This window comes from Nesoenas mayeri, assembly GCF_963082525.1.
Source record: "Nesoenas mayeri genome assembly, chromosome: 4".
In the NCBI taxonomy this organism is placed as follows: domain Eukaryota; kingdom Metazoa; phylum Chordata; class Aves; order Columbiformes; family Columbidae; genus Nesoenas; species Nesoenas mayeri.
The window spans coordinates 21,752,072-21,777,239 of record NC_137540.1 but is presented as its reverse complement, the minus strand read 5'-3'; the positions used below and the strand labels follow the sequence as shown (position 1 = coordinate 21,777,239).

The window sequence follows — 25,168 nt, the reverse complement described above, 5'->3', positions numbered from 1 at the left end:
CGTTTCAGTATACATGACTCTGCCTCAAATCACACCTCTGGCAGGGCTGCAGGCAAATGCAGGCAAATTACTCAGTCCTGGCATGTAACCCAACAGGACATGAGAAACCACTAGCGAGGACCTGCTAGATTGCTGGACACAGTCCCTAGCTATGAGAGAAGAAAAGTTACAGACAGTGCCGTGAGGGCTGACTGGACTTCCAGCATGGCTAAGGAAGCATAAGGTGCAAAACAGCTGACCGGCAGGATGGAGGAGCTCCAGGCAGTGGAAGCCCACACAGCCAGCATATCAGAGTGACAACACCAGTAGTGCTATGTAATGCTGAGATTACTGAGGGAACAGTACAAGCTCCATCGAATTTGATTATGATTTAGCAAGGCTGGAATCAACAGGAAAAACTAATTAGGGGCAGGCTGGTCATTTGGGAGAAAAGTGGGATGGAGGAAGAGAGGCATGTGGCAAAAAGGAAGGTGAAGAAGGAGAAAAGGGGATAACAACTACAGGTGATTGGTACCTACCAGGTAGCCCTGTGCTGCTCATCACCACAGTTTAAATGAGTGCAGCCAGCAAAGCCCTGTTTTTCTGAGCCCACCACGAGAAATCAAACCTGCTTCTGTTGTCAGAAGAACTGGGCCTGAGGAGGAGGTTTGGTGCTCTCCCTGGCAAGCAGGAGAGTAGCTCAGTAGAGGAACAGAGCACCTTAGCATCGTCATGTTGGTTCTTCTTTGTCCCCAACCTTTTCTTGCCAGCCTTATGAAGTTCCCTTTCATTCCTACACTTTGACACTTTTGCAATATCAAAGGAGAAGAATGAAGTGCTACAACTCCAGTCATGCTTAACACATTAAAATGATTTCCAGAATATCCTCAGTGATAAAGTGACCCATTTTCTGCCTGGTCTGGGGAATCCCATCAAGCTATGGTGCTATGAAAAAGTTAGTTTGTTTTTGTGTTGGCCACTCCATAATAATTTCAGTGAATTTCCCCTTTCACAAGCAAGTAAATCCTTTGACTTGACAGTTGGGATATGATTTCAGCATCCTTTGAAGGAGTTGGGAGAACTAGTAATACCATGAAGTTTGGTACTATGACATCTGAATGAAATTACTAAATATCCACCAAATAAATATTCAATAGACAAATTATAACCAAAGAAATGTATGGTAAACACCAATAGAAAGTTTTATGTACTCTGGATTTACCACAAACAATACTTTCAGAAAGCCACGAGAAGCAGAGGTGATGACTATTTAATTTTAGTTTAGAATATCTTTTAAGCACAATTTTGTTTAATTTACTATATAGATGTAAAAAAAAAACCCAACTCTTTTCTCAAATATCTAAAAATTAAAATGCACAGCAATATCTGAAATAACATTAGTTCTATATTTATTCATTGACTTCTTTAATTTTACTTTATATGACTGAAATTTATCTGCAACTGTGCACTGAAACTGAAGTGAGTTGTCAGAAACTTTCTGCTTATCTTCAAAATGGTAAGCAGAAAAATACTCAATAATGAGCATTCTTAACAAAGAAGACTGAATGTTTTTGGGGAGAAAAAAAAAATAAATAAAACAAACCACAAACCTGCTATAAACTTCACATCTTAATGGAAAGTCTTTGGATTCTTGACCTGATTCCAGACACCTGTGTGCAACATGGGAGTATCCCTAGAGCTCCTGTCACTGTTAAAATATCCAATGAGAAGTCAAAAAGAAGAAAAAAAAGAAGAGCAGCAGCCACTGAAAATCATCTTTACCAGTCACCATGCAATCATTTTCTCAGACATGGCCACTGTTATACCAACTCACTCTAGAAATGATACATAATATTTGCTAGATAGCAGATGCAATGAAGAGGCCACACATCTGGTAACTCAAAGAATATATTCTGTTTCTGTTTGGAATTAAATATTTGCACCACAATATTTTGTACTTCCCAGTTTTTCAACAAACTATCACTGTTCTATTGTAACAGATACTGCATTTCAGACTTTTCTTATCAATAAACTGACATTAATTAGCTTTTACTGTGATAATGCCTTCTGTGTAACTACGGGCAACATACCAAAAAAAATAAGTAATACTGTTTTGTGGCATTCTGTCTGAAAAACAGAAATGTTTTACTATACAGGCAGACAGCACTGGATTCTGCACAGCCTACTATATTAGTAATCACTGTTGAAGATCTATTGATACAGTCACCGAAATGTTCAACGTAATTCTGAAGCCCTGAAGCTGACATCTCTTAAAAACCTGATATCAAAATAGTGTGAAAAACAATGTGATATGCTATAAGTTAGTTTCCATTGTAAAACTTGCCAAAGACTCACTAGTTAGATGTATGCAACTTCACTAAAATAAAATGCAGCTATGGATGGCAGGGAAAACCAGAGCGAAGATTATACTTCAGAATTGTGAAATACAAAACCAGCATTCAAACATACTTGAGCAAATCCCTACAGTTTGCAAAACAACTCAAGATGGTGAAAAATTGTCTCACATGTAAAGGACAGTATTCTTCAGAAATACACAAACCTCATAGACCCTAATTCTGACCCTAATGTGGTTCCAGATGAGAATAATACACTAGGACATAACACAGCACACTCGAGGAACCATGGCTATTACTTGGCTCAGGACTGCCAGAGAGAGCAATGTAAATAAAAACTGTTCACAAGTTCTTTATTCACTTATCTACACACTCCTACGCCGCAGGCACAGCTTTAAACAGAGTGGAGCACAGAACACAGATTAGTCTCAGTTTCCTTGCAGCGATGCCAAGTGGTTACTGACTTCCACGAAGATACAGATATAATCACATGGCAAATACAGAGGAACATAATTGCTCTCTAGGCAGATCTAAGAGCATTTCCTCAAGACCACACTCAGAAGAAAATGGGGTACACATCATCTGTTCTATGAATCCCCATTCTGGAACAAAAGCTGGCCATGCAACTGCAGCAGAGGACCATGGCATCCAGAAAGACACTTCCTCCCATCTTCTGGACAAGTGAGGAAATCCAGATAGCAAGGTGTATTGCAAAGCTCTCAGCCCACAGTCTATGTGCAGCCAACCTGATCCATATTACTCTAAAACCTTAAGCAATCACAGACATGTGAATCAAGAACACTCCCCTCTACACAACAGAGCAACTAAGTACCTGCAGATGCAACTCCCCACCAGAAAGCTCATCTACAAAGAAAATATTTGTTAAGTTTGCTACTGCATCCAGCCAACAGATTGTATTCCAAATCCACATAAGCATTGAAGCTGGAGCTACAGAGATCGGTGTCCTGCTGCAGTATTAAGTCTTCCATCTTGCTTTTTACTGTAAATGGTAAATAACCTTATGACAGTTTTCTCATTCTCCCCTGCCATAATTTATCAGGACATTACCATTCTAAACTAACTCATAGTTACCCATCCTCACCAAAAGAGCTTTCTTCTTTAACGAGAACTGCTATCTGAAACTCCAGACTACAGAATCAAAACTTGCATAATGAGAACTTTCACTATTAAGTTATTTATATCAACAACTCGTGGTTAACAAAGCAGTAAGCAATTTTAACTGGCTTTCATCTTACTCTTTGTTACAGGTATGGCTTTTTAAAATTTTTATTAAATTTTTATTGCAACTCACCAAAATTTCTCTTTGTTCTTCCAGATTTTTTAAAAAGTTTGAAAACTCATGAAGCGATGCGTCTGTAATACAAATCCAGAAAAAAAGCTTAATAATGTTGCAGTATGGCATGGCAAAAATATAGCCATTTATGGTCACTTTGTACCTACCTATGTATCTTTCATCATCTGTCTCTGCATCGCCAATGAATTCAAATTTAAAGTCTCTCAGAGAATGGGCAAATTTTCTCTGGGCTGCTGAAAGATCTGCAAAGAAAAAAAAAGCAGAGATTGAAGGTTAGACAATGATTTTAAGAAGGCTGGAAGATGCTCCTGCCCCTAGAACAATCAAGGTTTATGAGAAACACAAGCCTGTCTAGGGTCATTACAAGATATCCAATGTTGTCTAACCCTCTTCTGATCTCATCTGGAAATTTGTCACACAGATTTTTTTTTTTACCCAAGACTATGTAGTAGAAAGCAAGTGTGATCATGTGTACAGTATTAAACCTATTCTTATGCCTTACTATTCCACAGTTGAGGGCACAGGCCATACAAACAGATCTGTAAGTACAGAAGTTTAAGGCCCAACACTCAGAATAAGCTGTGTCAATTGTTTTACTCTGCTAAGGTAAATTCACTAGTATATTTCTCAGAACAAATACACACCTTAGGATTTTCTATACACTGTACACAGATAGCTCTGCAAGTGAAATGTTTACACCTAAACCAAATTTAAAATAATTGTTATACTGGAACTAGAAATTCCACAGAGTTAAACTACACCAAGAGTTAGTTAAATGCATAGCATTAAAATTGATTTTGTATAACTGCTTTGTAATATTCCCAAAACATTTTTTCAACCCAATTTTACATATTAGTGTTTGACAATTTGAGGTCGGAGGGCTGAACTCGTACATCTCTCAGGAAGTAATCAGAGTCTGCATTCAGCCACAACATCACCATTATAAACCCTCACTGAGATTTATAAAGCTGTAAATAAGCAGTGCACACACACTTTTCGGTTGTGCTGACATGTGCAGGTTGGGAATATCATGAGTTCTGGAAGGACGGAATTGCACAATGGAAAAAAAAAAAAAGATGTATGTGTGGTACACTCCTACCCAGTAGTAAAGGTTTTACTCACATTTTTGTTGTCAGCCAGAGTTAAGGACAATTTGAAATATTTAGTTAATCTATAATCTTTTTCTTAGCACATGCAGTTCTGAAGGGCTAAGACTAACTCTCAATAGACCAGCTAAGCATTTTGTACTTTAATATTAACCAGAGTTAAAAAACTAAAAACTTGGGGTTTATTTATGGTTCTTGGGTTTTTTTTTTTAGTGTTTTCAAAAAAAAAAAAGAGAAAAAAAAAAAAAATCCACACCAAATCTAGCCTTATGATAGTCCCAGCATCCAACACATTGTGTGTTTTATCATGTATCATAGTCAAATACAACTTTGACACACAACGCTGCACTGAAAGTTCAGTTCAACCAATACTCTACAAACAGCAAGAGACAACCCAAAATGAAAACAATGCTTTCTGTTCCTTGTCATTCCACATTCCTTTCTTTTCACTCAGTTCTCACTAGTCCTCTTCTCACGTATTGTGTAACAAGGCTGTTCCCTGTGGTGCCCCACTGCCAGCTACTTGCCTCCCTTTTGCCACTGCTTCTGAAGCCTGTACCTGCACCCTGCAAGCCACAAAACAGCAGGATGCTGCACAGGGTTGAAGAGAACGGGATAAGAAGGTTGAAGGAAAAAGCGATATAATTCCCATGTGAAAGGAAACATAGGTATCTTAACTCAAGTGTCTTGTGGGCTAATAGGCTGTTCATAAAGTGAACAGCAAAAGAAACAAGTTCTGAAGGCTGTGAAAGGCTTAAAATAGAAAATAATAAGTTTCTTAAAAATCTAATATCATGCTTATTTGTGAGCCAGGTCACAACACAAGGCTGAAAAGAGTTTATTTATGGAAGAATCAGTCCAACAAAACATGCTGTCCCAAACTTACTTAATTTTCTTGAATCCAATAATCCCTTACCAAAGCCCTGTCATATGAGAGCAAGCCCCAAGCTAGAGGAAGGAATTGTTTATTATATTTCACTCTGCTTGCAGATGTACATTCACATAATGCTGAACAAGGTACATGTTAAGAATAGGCACACAGCACCACATGCATGAAATCCCCCTCTTTCCCCTTCACGGGCTGAAAGGGTACCAAAATACTGAAGTGGGCTATGCGCTTTGATGAGCCTTTCCAGAGCAGCACAAAACCAGCTCCTGCATGGCTACACATCCCACCTCTCCACCAAAAGCCACCTCTCTGGTGACAGTGACAGCACACAGAACCTGTGCCCACAACCATTTTCAGAGTAAAGTCCAACATCCTCCATTAAGTTGAGAAAGGGCTGAATCAAACCACTTTCTCACAAGATCAGAAAAGGCACATTCATACACTTCTCTTTACCAAATCTACTAAGGGATAGGAAATTACTGGCAAAAGGGCTGAATAAGTGGTTGGAAGCAGTAACCTTTTAACACACTAAAGCTAGATTTGTGATTTGCAGAGTTCCTGCATTAAAGTCATGAAGGCACATAATTTTTTTTGCAATGTCTTCCCACAAATTATCTCTGAAATGTTTAAGAACTGCTCCAGAAAAATTTTGGAAAGTACTGGGGTAAGGGGAGGTTGAGGGTTTGGGACACAGAAGAATGACCTGATGGGTCAAGAAAAGCTGCAGCTACCTGGCTACCGAATCAACACTTAGAAGAAAAGACACCAACATAGGAAGAGATTTTCCAATCGATTTCAAGGATTTGGCACTTTCAACATACATGGAAATCCACTGAAGCAAAATAAAAACTAATCACGATGCATGATGTAACAGAGAAGAAACAAATCCGACTGAGGGAAGAACACTCCACACATTTGGTTCAATAGACTGCTGCAATGATCAGAGTCCTAATTGTTGTCAAAACAGACTTTTAATCCTGCTTAATCAGCAGATGTTAACTACAATATTCATCCTCCAACGTTTATATATCATCCATCAGTCTTCTTCTATTTTGGCTAAATTTACATTTACAATCACATTCTGTTTTCATTCCATAAGGCAAAATAGCACTGGTTTAACATAAAACTAGTACCTTACCAGGCAGAACCACTGATGCCTAGCTATTCACAGGAATAGAAGAGCCTCTGGGCTGCCTCTTGGTAAACTAAAAGAAACAAAACTGAGTATCAAGTAGAAATGGAGGAAAATTTTCTCAAATGGTCAGAGAAAGAATACTGCACTTGTTCTGCTACAGCACAGGAAAAGTTATGAGGATGGTGGCTAGACTCAAAAAGACAATGTATAGCCCTGTGTTGGATTTTCTTGCTATCTGACAAATCATGGCCAGAGACCTGAGACCGCCTGCAGTCAAACCTTCTGCTGTGAGGCAAATTGAGTTAAACTGCTCCAGCCTTTACCCTTGTGAATTCCATATATCCCACAGTACACACATAGACATTCACATTCATTACAAGCATTTATAAAACTCTATAAACAAACTAGATTCTGATATTGTCGTAAGTACTATACTCTTTTACTATTGTGTTATGATTAAAATGCTGAGCTTGCTGAAGTTAGAAGTTTTACAAATGTAACTTGGCTCTCTTCCATTCTGTATCAGAAGACCTTTACTACAACAAAATTATTCAGCTGACCCTGACAGATACATACCGGTATTGTTCCACATCAGCATCAGACCTTGCAAGACCAGTACGTGCTATATAACAGACCATAAACATATATGAATTTCAGCTACACATATTAGAATAAGATAGTACATAAGTATGACACGTATCAAATAGCATGGCCAGTTACGTTGATTATGACAATAAAGCTGTAGCCTAATGAAAAAAGAGTGAAAATTTAGAAGGCCAAAAAAGCAATTAATTTATTCCTTTTAACTTCCATATTGTATACAGTAACACCAAAAAGAAAGATATAGGAAGCAGTAATAGGGTTGTTGCTCACTGAAAGCAGCTGCTACCATTTACAGGCAGAACAGGGCATTCAAGATCAAAGAGCACTTAAATATCAACCAAACATGAACACTCTTTCCTGAATAAAATGTAATCCTGGCAAACTCACAAGGCAGAGTAATTTCAAACACTCACCTTCTCAAAACACTAAAAGAAATCAAGCATCTGCTAAATGTTTTAACCAAAAGACTGAACAGAAAGACAGACACATTCCCAAACAGAGAAGGCAGTGACATAAGGACATCAGGGCTTTTCATTTTCTCTCTTTGTTAAAGTTCATATCAGTACACTGTATTTTCTTCATGTTCGAATGCAACTACTTAAAAACACCAGAAGAAATGGGAGCAGTCACCAGTTCCCCCATTTTACTCTGAAACACTTCAGTAACAGTGTTCTCGTCAGCATATCCTGTGCTAGATGCGCTGCTGGTACCCCACACAAATAATACCTCTATATTTTTCCATTTGGAGAAAAATATTTTTGTTCCTTATCTGAGCTGAACCAACACGACACCATTAGTTGCTAGGTGGTGACCAGCCTTCATTTACAGCACCAGACTCCAATTGGTCCCTTTATTCTTAGATCAGTACTAACTTCAGTGTTAGCCACCTAAACTAAAACTCTTGCACAAAGCAAGACAAAATTGCTTCTCAAGACTATCCTGGATCTTTCTGCATGGCAGGAGAATTATCTGCTTGCAACAGCCCTTTGTATTAGTGTTAAAATTTTTCTACCACAAAATACAAATTTCTACCATCAAGCTTCACTTCTACTGTACCATAATTCTTTAAAAACAACTGCAATTACATTGCTATTCTTCATCCCCAGCTACAAATCTCATTTTCACTACCAGATATGCTCCAGGAATGACAGATTTCTAATGGTTTTATTTAACATGGGTTAAAATTGGCCTGGTCTCTTTCAACAACATTGCCCTCAAAAAGCTAAAAGGTTAACAAATACTTAGATTTAACTACCAAGCTCATCTTCAATCTACATTACTACATTAAGGACTAATATTAGACTACTCAACCTATTTTCCTCACAGTAAACCAAGATCAAGCATGCTACACACCATCATGAAACAGGCAAGGACAAGCTGAGCGAGAGTTAGCATCTCCCCTCTTCTTCCCAGGCATTAATCTAACGATTAAAGCTAATAATCAGCTTCAGAGGAACACAGTACTTAAGAGTTTGTCCAAGAGCTGCAATATGGACTTGCATGATGTGTTGTACAAATCACACACCACCTCAACACTTACGAAAGCAACTCTGTGTCTCTTCTGTGTCCCCTTTAGCACGGTGAACAATGAAAACTAATATAATCCACAACACTGAGAACATGAACAGGATTTAGTTATTACCTCAGTAAGGTGGATAAACAGGATTTACTTATCAACTTAGCAGAAGCAAGACATGTGGTAGATTCTTAAGAACAGTAACACATTCCAACTCCCTAAAACCAAATAAACCTTTTACTACTCATTTTTACCTGAAAAGCATAGTGAAAAAATCATCAAAACACATACACAAAAAAGTGACCATAAAGCTAAAATACAAAGTTATTCATTCCCCTCCAAAGCCATAATGTAAATCAAGTTCAAAGACTAAAAAGTCTCTAGAGTCCAGTTTTGGCAACACCAGGTTGCCCATGGCAACTCATGAGTTTCTGAAAGCTTAGCAAATTCAGGTATGAGGATTAAAAATCAACTCATTACTGATTTGTCAAGTAGTTCTTAACATCCCCTCCCCCTGCATAATACAGTGTAAGAGTATTTGGACCATTGAACCAATTCCCACACCTTTAAAACAAATAAGAAAAACCACAATGCCTCTCCATTTCAGTTGAGCTCAACTCATGTAGCAACACAGCGTTCTGCTCCTGCCGTCCCAAAGGCACCTGTTCCGGCAAAGCTCCCAAGCACCCAGCAGCTCACAGCTTCACACCCTGCATTCATGTAGTCAGGTCTGAGACAAATCTACATCAACTATATCAAAGTTATAATGCATTTATCATTTAACAAAAGCATCAGAAATGAGGTGGCAGAATGAAGTCTTTCAAATTTTAACATGGAAGGGGCTTTGTTACCAAATTAAAAAGAAAAAAAAAAAATCAAAACACAAAAATCCCACCTACAAACAACACACCCACCCAACCCAACTTTGCATTTCAGCACCAAACAGAAAAAATAAAATTGCAGGAATAAAATTAAAACCAAAAAACCCTAAGGTAATTGATATGTAAATACAAGAAATAAATAAAAAAATTAGGATTCTTAATCTCTAACAGATTTTTTCTTTTTAACTTGTCACAGATTGACATTGTTCTTCTGTTACACTAGAAATCCAAATTTTTTCACGACTCTCCCAACTAATGACAACAGGAAGTGAACTCCTAGAAACCAAAAACGAAAAGCATAGTTTTATTGCCCAATCTAAGAAAAAGGAAGAAAACTGAATATTAGGCCAATGAATATCATTCTTCAGAACAGTGCTCTCTGTTAGGAACTGACTGGTCTTAAATGTTTCTCCACAGTGTTCAACGTTCCCTGTTACCAGTTTTAGTGCATGCTGGGGTCATTAATTTTGGCATAATTATGTAACAAGTAAAAACAGGCTATTTAGCCTGAGCAAGCCACATGTAAATGGCATGACAGATAGTCTAACCTCCTCCCCACTTCTTAAGAGATAGAACCACCCATTTTTTTTGCAAGTTTTCTATTTCATAGGTTACTGCTACCATTATTCTGTTATTTTCCTTTTTTCAAATGCATAATCTCATAGTTTAAACATCACTATTGTTCCCATTGATCAAAACAGACTAGTTAAGAAAGCTTTCAGATTTTAGCAGAGTAGACTCCTGTTTCCATAGGTATGCAAAAGGTTTTAGATGCCATAACCTCCAACTGCTGTTTTCTGCTATAGAAAGTGTGCAGCATAACAGAAAATGCAGATCATCTTATCTATCTTCCCTAGTTCTCTAACTCTCACCAGTGAAAACAGATTTTCTCCTCTCTCTACCATTGCAAGTACAACAGTACAAACTCCACATTCCCCCACATCAAGAAATAATTAACATGTTAATTACCATATGCGCAATATCACAAAGTAGCATCTTGTGCGGGTATGGGCAAAACACCAAATCATGCTGGTATTGTCCCTGGGTTTCACCACACCTTCTTGAGCTCTGGGTATTTGCTTTTTTTAAGCTGGATCTTTGGCAAACCAGCCCTACTCCACCCTGCCAAGGGCACTTTTCTCTTCGCATCACATGCACACTTGGTATCTCAGCAGAGACATTCTCCTAGAGCATCTCCAACAGCTCTTAAAAAAATTGTACCCCTATGTCAGCTCAGATAGCAACTAGATCTTTCAGTTCTGCTCTTCAAGAACTCAGCATTAAGTTGCAGTTCATGAAAGAAAAAGACAAGCTGCATCCCTGCCAATAAATTTGCTGCTTCAGGGGTGGAGAAACATTCCTGCAATCACTCTGACATAGGACCTGTACGCTAAAGACTTTTCTGAACTGTCAGGCAAGTGTGATGGAGGCGCTGGGGAGTACCACAAAGACAATTAGTCTTCAAAGGAGTCATAACCATCTTCCTGATTCTTACAACTTCCATGTCCCTTACAACAAGATAGACCAAAAAAAGTAGTAAATCAGAAAGCAAGGCCTAAGAAAAACAGATTTGCAATGCAGAAATTATGAGAGCATTCTACCAAATTCACACAGTTCCCAAAGAGAGAAATCAGCATTTCAGGATTTGCTGCAAAGGTTTCCCTATATCGTACTGCACCAAATGGTAGCAAGATGGACACTTGGTTCCACTTAAATTTGAGAAGAAACTTCTTCTCAGTGAGGGTGACAGAACACCGGAACAGGCTGCCCAGGGAGCTTGTGCAGTCTCCAACTCTGGAGACATTCAAAACCTGCCTGGACACATTCCTGTGTAACCTCATCTAAGTGTTCCTGCTCTGACAGGGAGGTTGGACTAGATGATCTTTTGAGGTCCCTTCCAATCCCTAACATTCTGTGATTCTGCAACACCAATGTTATGCATATAATCTGTTCCCAAAAGAAAACTCTGCATCAAACCAGAAGGAACAGTTTGAATACACAATACCAAAATTATTGTACCATCAAAGCTTTCACTAGTAAAACTTTCTACAATATCTTCAGCTCCATGAGAAACACAGACTCGTCCTCCAAAAGTGACTGAATTAGAAAATGTGAGATGAAAATATTTCTTTTCAGAGTTCAGGATTTTACTATTATTAATGTAAAGATGTATGAAATAAGAAGGTAAGACTACACTTCTATTAGTGACTTTTCTAGTAGAAATTTAAAACTGACTTAAGTCTTTTATAAGATAACTCTACTAAATGGAACAGAAATTTCAAGATGTTTATATTCTTTAATTAAAATTCTCATCAAGCAGCACAGATTGGAAGGCCCACCTGCATTTTATGTATGGATTCTTTATCCATATTTATTCTGTAGCATGGCTATATTCCTATTTCACAAATCACATCCTAAACTAAGCTATTGGTGTCTCAGGGACAATTTGCCAACAAGCAAGGGTGCTCAGTAGCAACGAAATCAGGTCATGCTGCTTAAGGATGAAAAATCATGCTGGATAACTGAAAACATTCTCATCAGCTGGGAACTCTGAAAAAAAATAACTGTCACAGGAAAAAATGTGTTTATTGTACAGATAATCATCCAACAACAGCATTCTGAATATTTTAATTCTGGAGTATTGCTTTCTTTCCCAGACTTATTTCCCACACAATAACTATAATATTTACATAAAACAGAATATATTGTGTTGAAATATTATTTTGATTGTGAAAGAAAAGACCAATTCACTGTTGGGTAGAAGCTCAATTTTGCCATTATATTTTCCAACTTATGAAAGAGTTTTGTGGTTCAGGGGCAACCGCAAATAACCAAGTCTATACTCAGAATATGTACAATGCAGCATTAACCCCTCACAGCTCATCTTATGTGAAACATTATCTGAATTCAGAGCACTTCTCAAAATCCAAATATGTAACAGGACCTGTCTGTCTAATTTCTCCAGTCATCAAAATGCACTCATGATGGTTGGGTAAGTTCTTACATCAACACAGCAGGAAGACCTGACCCATCACCATAGCACAGATATTTCCCTTTTGCAAGAAATGGGACTGACTTCATTATTTGAAGTTTATTGTCTTAGAAAGCACACATGTGACTGAAATTTGATGCAGCTGAGAAAGTTGGAGGCAGAATACTGCTCAGCCTGAGATGGGAAGGTCACAGCGAACATCTTGCAGGTTTTTCACATGATGCATCTGTTGCCAGTAACTACTAACATCATCTCAAAGCATGAATATCAAATAATTAGTTTCAGCACAGTTTTCTCCACAGCAGCAAACAAGGGAGGGCAGCAAAGAAAAAAAGAAAATACCACACCAAGCCAAGTTTGTAGCTAAATTAATCCTGAACAGTATTTCATGTAATAAAGGCCTTACTCCAGACAGAGTTCTCTGACTGCTTAGTTCCAGCCATCTGCAAACAATGCAAGTGTAAGTGCTCTCCATAGCAAGTCGAAGACAACTCCATAATGGGAAGTGTTAGGCAGCCAAAACACATGACGAGTTGGTAACCACCTCCCTAACAAATGACTAGAGCAAGTATTTTTATCATCTTTAAAAGCACATGTTGTTCAGCTTATGGTTTGAAGTATTTTATGAAGCTGTATATCAAGTCTGCAGAAACATCAACATTAAACATGAAAACCTTTGCCAAAAATAAGAAAAACTCAAAGTATGAGTCACAATGTTTTCTCTCTTGAAAATGGCAGATATCCCAAAACATTGTCACTTGTATGGAGTTACTGCCTGCCTGAATGTTTGCATGTGTAGACAAAAAACCACAAGGAGATCAAACCTGCAAGATACTGTGATTTCTCCACAACAAAACATGTCCAAACATGCACTCAGCACACCTGCACATATATAATTAGAGTATTACATGAAATGGCTACCTAGTAGTTTGTCATCAGTAAGACCATAAACGGTTCAGAAAATAAAGTTACATTTTCACCAGTTCTTCTGCTCATGAGTCACGAGAAGCCAAATTCTTCCAGTAGGCTTAGAAAGACCTTAGATAATATAGCTTCATTCAAGATTCAAGTGGAAGAGGATGGAGGAGAATACAATGAGAAATGGAAAAGAACAAATAAGCAGCTGAGATTTATAATTCAGCAAGTAGTGCCCCAACCTTCATGCTATTTATTTACTTATTTATTTATTAAAAGGTGAGACTATGAGTGCATTTTGGAAAATACTTGACAGTTTAGAGCATTTCTACACAAAACCTACAAATTCAAAATTCAGAGGGTAGGAATTCTGGCAAGATTTGCATTAAACTCCCTTTATTGAGATATAGACATTTTGTCCACAATAGGCAAGCCAGGGAGAATCTTCAGCATCAAGGAGGATGGGATGACCATAACAGGCCCTCAAAGAAGGAAGAGCTCAAGAACAATTTTGCTGTAGCTAGACACAGAAGTGAAATGAACCAAAGTTGTAACAGAGAAACAGCTGGCAGCAACTGTGGTGCAGAGGACAGCCTGTACTTATGTATAGTTACAAGAAAAGCACTGGACAGCACAGCAGCGGGGAGCTAAACTAGATGCTTAAATTAAAAAAAAAAATAAAATAAAATAAAAAAGGTTTTACTACACACTTTTCCAAAACTGTCAAATGGAGATTTTAAGCGTAAAGCATCACAACAGTTGTGTGTCAAAAAGGAAACTTTTCTGATAGCTCTCATATGAGCTGTATCTGGCTAAACCATACTAAAACTGAACCTTCTAATTAGGTCAGACCACAACCATACACATACACTTCAAAATATTTCAATATTTGTATAAGAATACAGCAAATGAAAACAGCAGAGAGCACTGAAATACACGAAACATGAAAGTAAAGGATGAGTCTCCCACTCCTCTTCCACTGGTCTCATTGTTGCTCTTTTAAAATTGTTGCTAGAGGAAGCCCTGATGTTCCATCATTATTTCGCCTGTCAGCTTCCCTGATTATTGCAGTTTATTTTTGTGGCCAGGAGAACAGAGTTACTGCTCCTGTAACCAATAACTGCTAACAGAGCTTTGCAGGAAATATTTTTTCAATATTCAGCTGTGTAGCATGGTTTATGCAAAAAGAAAATCTTTAGTCATCTCTGGTTTGGACAGATGTGCAATATTTGAACTCTATGTGCAACAAAATCCCACTGTCAGTTTCAGATAAGGAATTTTAAAATAAGTCAATGATTCAATTGTAGGATATTACTATGCATATAAAAGAGACACACAATCAAACTTACTAAATCTGAATAGGAAAAAACCTTTGACAAAGTTACTGGCACACAAGCATGTTGAAGCCTCACTTGCTCTGGGCTATCAGTACATTTCTCCAAAATGAGCTTCCAGTCCGGATATCAGTGGCAAATGGTTCCCAAATCAAAGATCACTAAATAATCAAAAAACAAATCAATCGAGCAAAAGCAATTTAGGATAGTCAAGAGCAACCACCATACCCTCACAAGAAGCACAAGGCATGAAAGAAACATCTTGCCATCCTACACAGCTACACCAACATAACTTATAAGCAGGAAACAAAGCTGTTTGTTTAGTCTTCTAAACAACTTTGACATTTCTGTTTTCAAACAAAAGGAAGACTCAAAGTACATAACACAGTAAGAATATTTTTTTTATTACTTACATCCTTTATGCTTTGACACAAGAATTAGCTTAAATTTACTATCTCAGTTCTAGAGAAAAATCAAGCTGGCTTTATTTCTAAATGATCATAATGTGTACTTTGAGATCGACAGTACTAGCCTATGTAACTTTTTTCATTTTTCCATCACTTAACTGTTTCAGCCACATTACTATGCACTCTGCATTTCTGACATAAGGGTTTCTCACAAGAGATAAGATAATGCAGTTTCTTGCATAAGTCAAGCAATATTGCAAAAGTCAATACATGACCTCCCTCAGAAACTACAATGTATTTCCTGCACTGGAAGTGATTATTCTCACCACTTTGATGATCTGAGGAACACTGTACAATGGAGTAGGAGTACAGAACATTTAACATTTAACACCATTTCTGATGTTAAAGCATTACTAAGTTCAGAGAATTTGTTTATAAAACAGGAAGTATCAATTTTTGTTTTGCCTAACAGGACAAATGAGCTGTCTGGACAGTGACAACCCATGTTATACCTACAATATTCACAGAAGAACCCCAAATTTCAAGGATATTGCCTGAAATTACTACAGTACAAGGTATGATAAATTATGAAACAATCCGAAGGACATGCTTCAACTTTCACCAGTGAACATACTGTATCCGTACAACACAGGAAAGGAGTTACACATGGCATGTACACCCTACATACACTGAATTGCTCTACAGAGAATTTATTTACCAAAACTCATCACTTGAAAACTTATGCTGAAATTATCAATGAAGAGATGATTGCAAATCTATGCCACACAGCGAGCAGTATATGCTTTAGTACTTCAATTGCAACATTTATCAAGGAAACGACAAAATATTCCATGCTGAACATACTTTGCAGCCTTATATTACTAAAACACTTAGTGCAGCAGCACTGTTTGAGGTTTGGAGATGAAAACCAGGAGAATTCACAATTCCTTCTCTCTGACATCTTAGGAAAACTCAGAAAATCTGTTATCCAACTGGGCTCAGACAGCACTGGGGTAAAAGAGTGGTCTGTCTGACTGCAGGCTGACTGATAAATATTCATCAGTGGCGTGTGTTATAATATTATTTTGCTTGAGATTGTAGGATAAACACTGAGTGTCCATCGTTCTGCACTCCAGCTGTACTGGTTTTATAGCTCGAGCTTTAGCACTTGCTGGTACAAACCGTACCAGCTGCTCAGAAAACTTTAAATGTGCATGTCCTTTAAATCACATTATTTATTTACACATCAAGCTTGGAAGCAAGCAGAAAACAACCAAGATGCAGGAAGAAAGCGAAGTGATTAACTAGCAATCCCTGACACCAAAAAAACCACCAAAAACTCTAAAAAAAGCACAAAACGTGAAATAGTATGACAACTGTGGGGTATAATTTCCTGACTATGTCTAAATCTTACGAGGCTGAGAGGGGAGACTAAGTAGCTGTCCTGTCTTTGTCCCAACCTTTGCCTTCCCATACATCAACAAAACAAAACAAACACCAGAAAATGTTACCAGTTAAAATCATCATTCACCCTGCCCAAATGCCATGTGGTTCACCTCAGTTTATGCATTTAGAGAACAAAATGAACAAGAAAGCGAATTGTTTGGCAGACATTTCAGTGAAAAGGGTTCTTTTGTAAACTGTCTTAAAAATAATAACCAGATTTTAAAAATTAGTTTCCTGGGGATCCCACAAAAGAGATGGTGCTTCAATACTCTCCAGTCTCTGGTTTGAGGCAAATTGACAGACTTCCAGTCTCAAGTGACCAGCCTATGTCTTTTGAAATTAAAACATGAGTGACAAGTCCTCTACATGGAAACTATCGATCTCTGCAAAGAAAAATAATTATAGGCTGTTAAGGAAAAATATCCACGTAAGTCTTAACCAAAAAAAAGGCAGCTTTTTTTTCAGTGTGTCACAGGCCTTTAGAAAAATAAACAGTTTGGTTTTGAAAGCAAAGTCGCTTTCAGTCACAGATTCTCAAGTTTCTAGAGGAAAAATTATTAGCAGGATAAACTGATCATATGCCAGGAAAACTACAAGCCAGAAATCTCAGTATAACAGCAATAGGATCATGGAGCATTCTGTGCAAAAGAGAGGCAGTAGAAAACCCTAACCTAGCAAAGCCACATTTAAGACAAACGTAAAGAACTTTAATCGCAATACCAGTGCTGGGGTACTCCAGCAATTGTACACTTCTGTAACAATTTGCAGCCTCTCTGTTTTAGGGTGATTTATTTCGTTCCTCTATTTTTAGTACTTTCCTTCAAGAAGAAAAAAAATTAGGTGATATAACATAATTTAAAATAAACTAGGAATTAGCCAGGATGGCAGAAATAAAAAATAAATAAATAAAAATTTAAAAAAAACAACTACTTTCTCCTTTTTTAGAGCTCTCCAATTAGCACAAGTGACAAGAATGGCGACAAAGGCGGAACAGGATACACCTTCCTGAAAGTGTATAAAAGTAGATAAAGAAGACTGGCTAATGTTGCTACAGAGTTAGCTACAAACGTTAAAAAGAACCTGCTCATGGTGATGGCAAGGGTTTTTTTGCTTTGGTTTGGTTTTGGGGGTTTTTTGATTTGGTTTGGTTTGTTTGGTTTGGTTTGTTTGATTTGAGTCCTCTCCCTTCTCTTTGACTTTTTATTTCGAGTGAAAAAAAATCAAATCTGTTTCTTTCCTAAGGCAACACCCCTGGAAGGTACTAAACAGTACAATATGTTGATTCCAACTCCAAACCCAAAAACTTTAACAAACTTAGCAAAGTTCCTTATCAAAACACACAAATTAACTATAAGAGTAATTTGAGCAGTGAAGAAAACCCTAACATTAACCTCGGTAATAAAATTAACAACCATATTTCAACAGATACAGGAGCGGCAGAGTTATTGGACTATATGAGATACATATTTCCCCTCAGACCTTTCAATCTGGCTCCTTCACTAGCCTGTTCCTTCCCACACTCAAGGGAAAAAGAAAACCTACAACTTGGGCAGACATGAAAGAGGCACAAAATTTCCATATATTCAAAGTCATAAGCTGAAAGCAAGAGGGTAAAAGACAGACTGACTGCCAGCACAGTGATTAGTCAGCTAAACCAAGTCATAGGACAGCACGAGTTTCAGCTACAGTGCAGTATAACCCTCCTTCTTTAAGTACCTAACAGTATTTTAAAAGATGCTATATCGAAAGAAATTTAAAATAAAGTTATTCTCCTCTTCTCCTCTCTCAGAAAGATAAAATCCAAAAGAAAGCATTACTAGAACTACTTGAACAAGTTCGGTAGCTGGAGAAACAGCAACTCTAACACTGGGCATAAAAGTGTTCCCTTAGGTTCTGGTCTCCTGTTTCACCATAACCATGCCTCAGTCACAGTGTTACTCAGCAGACAACGTTAATCAAGTTGACCATCTGAGATGCAGAATCCAAACTAGGGATTTAATCCCACCCCACCTTTCCAAGTGTCATTCTAATCTAAACACCTTAGCTTTACATAAACACACAAAAGAGAAGTGCATTCTAAACACACAATTATTCTGGTTGGGCATCCCCCTGTGCTTTGTACATTAAAAAACAAAACCAAAATGAAACAAGAAAAGAAAAATCTACCAAAGAGGAGACTCTGCAAACATTGCATAGCTGGTCTCATTAACCCAAGATAATAACCTATTAGCATACTTGCAAAGTCTGTTCTTTCCCCTGAAGAGCCACCTTGAATGAACACAGTATCTTTGATCCAGTCACAACTCATAACAGCCCCTGCTCTTCCACCGACAAAGCCTGTTCCTGACAGTCTCCTGGTATGTCTCGTGGGCAGTCTCAGACAGCTAAGTGGAAAAATCTGTGAAGAACATTTTTTTAGCTTTGGGAACAGTTTGCTTTGTGCGTCCACAACACCACCTTTATGAGAAAACTTCCAAGCACTTGGAACAACTATACATTGTTGCTACAGAGCAGTAACATAGATGCTCTGCTACATCAAGTTCAGTCCTGCAACAACAGCATGCTCAAGACCTACTCAACACGCATGTATTTAAAAAACAAACATAATTAGTAGAATATGTTGAAGCAGACATCCCACAGCAAGCTTTTGAAAAGCTGGCAGTACATTTCTGATGAAAGATAAAAGCGTCTATCACAAGACAAATCAAGTACACTTTAATTTGTTCAGATAATTCACAGCTCATTTGCCACGAAAAGCAATACAGACAGAAAGAAAGGAGTCAGGAATCCCTGTTTCACATCTCACTTGTACTGCACTGCTGCTTTATATTTGTAGGACTATGCTACCACTAAAATGTCCATTGGAAAAAAAAAAAAAAAAAAAAAGGAGCCATTAAAAAGTCAGTAAAACAAAGGAACTATCCTCATTCAATCTACCACATATGGAAATAGGCAGCAAAATACTGGAAATCCTCAAGTGTTCAATGAATGTATTTGCCAATGACAGCTGGAAATGACACTTGTTGATGTGAGGAGGAAGCAGGAGCTTCCGACCTCCTCCTAATGATAAAAATCATAACAGTTTCTAACAAACTGGGGCCCGTGAACTCCTGGCAGATTGAAGTGGTTTGCAGCTGGTTCTCAGAACCTCAGTGAACAAACTAATGTACTGCATTGATCCTAGCAACTGTCCTACTAGGTCACATCATCTAATGCAACATTTTAATGCTGGGATGAATGAATGAGAGATGCGTTTAAAAGCCAAGCATGCTTAGTTCCCCTGAAGAAAGAAAGTTTGAAATAAAAATTGAAGACAAGGTTCACAGGTTCTTGCTTTTTCTTCTGCTCACAAACAAAAGCTCTTTATGAACATTGCAGAAAGTCACAACATATGTGAAATATCTCGTGGCCAAACAACACATGTGCTTAAAATTCCTTGTTAATCTAATTTTCTAGTCCCAGTTCACACCAAAATTAAGGAACAGAAAATAATTCCTAGACTAAAAGTTCCTCAATGCGTTTCTTCCTTCACTTATGAATGTTTCTTCTCAAGCTCAGGTATTATACTAAAATTATTCCTAAAGCAAGGGAAGACAAAACATCATCTTAACACATCAGCTGTGATATTACAAAACAAATCAGATTCTCAAATTGCATTAGGCTTTACATTAAAGAGTCAAAATCAGACTACCATTTTCTACTCTGCCCATTTATGCTGGCACTTCTCAGTGACTTACGAGAACAAGATGCAATACACATACACATTGTGTACAAACACAACTCCATGAAAAGTGCTCATTCAAGGTCTAGGTTGTTCCAAACAGTAGAGTCACAGACCACAGCACCTTGTCTGCTTCACAGATTGTCTGCATACAACACCTCTCTTTTCTATGACAGTTTGCTGGGGAAAGTTTGCAGATGGATGGGAGAGCAGTCACACAAGTAGCACCTTCCAAACTCTGGGGAGGGAGATGAGAGGCAGATGAAGAAGCTCAGCAGCACAAGCCAGGACACTAATACAGCCAGACTATGTACTTGCTTTTACCAGTATCACAATGATTTAAGGTCACCCGCATTTTTTAAAATTACAATATCATGGCAGCATTATTTTTCACTGTCCTGTACAGATGAAGGCCGTGCCAGCAGGAAAATCTCAGACAGGATCAGTCAGAAGCCACCTAACAAAGAACATTAAGCCTTTAATGATGATTAGCTTCAGCAACTAAGGTTGCTTTGCTTTTGAATTGGTACTTTCGGTCAGGATTCACCCTGCAGATAAAAGCTGTAAAGCTGTATGCCTACCCTGTGCTTGTGATTCTCCAGCTGCAGTCCACTGGGCTTCTACTAATCTGCTAGATGTGGTCCATTGTGACCATTATAAGCACCCTTACTCTTCCTATCCCAAAGACCAATGCCCATGAGAAATTCTGAGGGTTGAGAGAACAGCCAAAAGAAGCATGGGGGTTGGAGGGGTTCTTTGAGTGCTTGCATATGGTACAAACTCCATGAGGAGGAAACAAAGAAATAAAAAAGTACACACAGACCTGTAACTGCCACTTCATCTTACAACAGAGGTGTTCTGCAATGCTATTTCAAGAGCAGCCGCATCCAACTAAGAGAAATGCAAGAACCCTGGGTTCTACACAGACTCTCTGACTCCTATTTATGTTTGTTCTTGTGTTGGCTAAGAACAAGATGAGAAATACATGATTGCCAGAGAACAGGTATCAAGGATCTCTCCTTGTCAATTATAAAACTCTCCATACCAGTATTACAACTCCAGTTCTTCAGAAGGAAGAGAAAACTGACATAAACTGTCATTTTTTTTTCTCCTTCAAATTAATTCCATCAGAGTCAGGATACCATATTTGTAGCTATACCAAAAATAATTAGTAAAATGCATAGGTATTTTGTTTGAATATTCCAGCTTACTTGTCTACAAACATTTTTAAGTTATCAGCAAAGGTTGAGTCAGTTCTAGAGCCCTTCGCTGAATAGAAAAACAGCCATGTCTGTTTTAACTACCTGAAGACATTTCAAAATTAATACAAGAGGAATAGGGAAGAATAAAGAAAAAAAAAGGGAGGGGGGATGGGCAGGACACAGAACAATTCTGGAGATAATCTGCCTGACTCAATATACAGATGGCTAATTTTAATTATATATAAAAATGTATTTCTGGATACACAGTATAATCTATTCATTATATAAACATGTCTAAAGCAGACCTTTGTGACCCAAATTTAAATAATCCATGCATAGTTCAAAAGACTGGAATGAGATTATCATAGAATATTTAGTAATCTCACTTCTCCCAATTCTGTAATCTCTTTGTTTCATTACACACTCTAGAGTATCAGGGGGAGTCTACACTTTATGTCACTATTACAGCATTATACTTCAGTCATAAGCACACCACCCAACAAGGTGCTTATGGGCTAGAGAACTGAATCTTTCAATTTTCTTTTCATGACACTGGAAGATGCCACCTAACCTTGATCCAAACATGAGGAGAATTACTCACATGAGGCATTCGGAGAGAAATTGACCACAAGTACTGCACTGAATGGCATTTCAGTCATCTTAAACTATTCTAAGAGCACTTGGACCACAAAACACAGAAGACCATGTAGCCCTGGCCTGCTTCCTCCATCAATTCATTTGTGAGACAGCAGGCCAGCAGCTCTGAAGAGCAGCACACAAAAGTCCAGTCAGCTATCTTGCTTCCACGTGATAAAATATCATCAGATACGTTTCCCCTTGCACAGCCAATTTCCACTTCAAAAGTGAACACTGATGACCTGTACTTTCATTAATTGCTGTCTTGTTGATCCTGGAGCATTTAACTCATTCAAAAGCCAGAACAAAGTTTAAACAAGGATGATAACACCTGTACACGTGACTGCTGAGTATTAGAACTCGGGAAAGGGTTACACGAGGAAGGAAAACCTCTCTGCCCAGGCTAACCAAGTATTTCCAAAAGTACATCAGAGATAACTTTGACAGGGCACTCAGTGCAAACAAAAAAGCTGTCTGAAACACATCTCAAAGGGCATAATTGGCAGAAATACATCCAGAAAACACCTTACTTGGTTAGCACCCAAAACCATCTTTTAAAGTCTTCTTATCCATTACTCTCATCCCTGCCAATAATGGTACAAGAAGATGTGTGCAAATAGATTTTAAAAAAGCAAAACAAAACTTTTTTCTGAAACATGGACAGAACTGAGACACTATTTTGTGACACAAAACATGTACACATAACACCAATGCAATTTATTTTCCAATAAAGACTCTGTATTAGAAACAGTGAGTTGGTAATTTTAAGTAAAATACGATGTTCAACAGACATACCTGAAATCCCTGATCAATTTGTAGCACTACCTTTGTTCCTGCTGCTTCACCCATGTACAAATTAACTCCACAACTAAACACAGGACCAAGATGTGAATGGCCATGCCTGGGCTTATGCAAATCCTGCATCCATGGAAAAAGGACCACTGAGGACATGCAGAGCACAAAGAGAAAGTGACCCACCGTGCATATTCTTTTAAAAGCCATGAGAGCAAACCGCTGTGCCAGTATTGCAAGGAAAACCAGATTCAGCCATGAAGCAAGTCTAACCAGCTGTTGGTTAAAGATAAGTCATGAGTCCACAGCAAGACATACAGAAAGGATGACTCTGATGGCATCATTTATAGCGGCTCAGCAGCTGACAAATGCCACACATATCTATGTCCTGTGGACACAACGTGTGGCCAACAGTTCCCTGGCTGGCCACAGCCCTGGACCATGCCATCTTACCAAATCTAAGTAGTATGCGCCCACTGCATGGGGCAAGGCTCTCTCAGTCTAATCCTAACTATAAACCACCTGCCTGGCTTCTGTATGTGTGTCACAGTTTGAGCATCCTAAACCCAAAACAGCTGTGGTTATGCAGGAATTTTGAAAAAGCAGGGAGTAACGCTTTCATGCCAGTGAAACACCCTAAAATTTTTTTTTTAAATGAAAATGATGCATGTCTACCAGTGCTCTAGTACTTTGGCACAAATTGTGTTTAAAAGTACAAATAAATATATTGAATTAGGAAAGCTGGCTTCGTGCACAGAGCAGAAGAACTAGACTTGAGAAATTTTGTTTTATATTCCAGCCCATTTATAGATTTTGACAAAGACACACTGTGCCTCAGCTATTACACAGGAAGGTACCCCAGCCTCTAGCGTATCAGCAGACCAAAATCTATGACTGAACAACATACTCAGTTCACCACTTTGGTTACAGGTTAATTGGTAATGAAAAGTGTACAGCTGCTGCACTAGAGTATACCTATGAATCTTCAATATCTTACTTTTAAAACAGTGGGTAAAAATTACACTGTTTATATGTTAAAAAGAGCATTAGTTATTCTTCAGGAAAAAAGATGCACAAAACCACAACTAAAACATTTGGAAAAACATTTATATTATAAAAAGTACCACTTTCTGGACTGAAGGATGTGTCTTTTCAGGCAAATCAGTCTACAGGCACTGGCATAATCCAAATGCAACTCAAAGGCAGAACTACAACAATATTTAATCAGATCTTCCATTATAAGAAACAGATAGCCGCCATAAATGTTAACCTTGATGATTCAATATAGTAAGGTTAAAGAAGCAGCAGCTTCAATTATATATGAAAAATTTAGTATCCTTATCACTACTCTTTGTTCATTTTCAATATCAAATGAATCAAACTTCTAAGATAACCTCACATTAATGCAAGTGGCTTCATGTGTAATTTTGTTTCATGTCCTGACAGTATTTCACTATAACATTTTCCAATTATTTTGTTTGGGGTTGTTTTGTTTTTAATGCTACAACAGAACAAAATTGGAGGAAGATACAATTCTACATTAGCTTCAACAAACCGGGGTTTGCTATCCAGATCATCAGTTTAATATCTGACCTAGATCACAAGCAACTAAGCTGATGTTTAATATCCAGCTGCCAAATTCTTCATCACACTATGAGGCATGCCCATCAAGTCACATTCACATTGTGCAAACATGTGAGATTAGTAAGTCAATATTTATTAAAAACTTTAAAAAGCTAGCAAGTAAGGGGCTTATTTTAGTAACTCATGAAAGCTGTACCTGAAGTTCCTCCAGCATCTTCCTAAGTATTATTAGCCTTTAATTAGAGAAAGATGTTGTTGTGAGTTTCCACTCCTGCATACTGTGCTGTGTCATGGGTTCACTATATCCCCTTTGACAGTTAAACTACATATGGAACTTCTACAGATGTTGGTATCCCCTTCT

General features: G+C 37.9%; 1 protein-coding gene across 1 annotated transcript in view; it reads right to left on the bottom strand.

Moving 5' to 3' along the window:
• Nucleotides 1-25,168, bottom strand: part of ARHGAP10 (Rho GTPase activating protein 10) — a 146,558-nt gene that overhangs the window by 101,584 nt on the left and 19,806 nt on the right. The window contains exons 2-3 of the mRNA XM_080343894.1: nt 3,795-3,890; nt 3,646-3,707 (exon numbers count right to left, since the gene is read on the bottom strand). Coding sequence (XP_080200020.1) covers nt 3,646-3,707; nt 3,795-3,890 — 158 coding nt within the window. The remainder of the gene's footprint in view (nt 1-3,645; nt 3,708-3,794; nt 3,891-25,168) is intronic.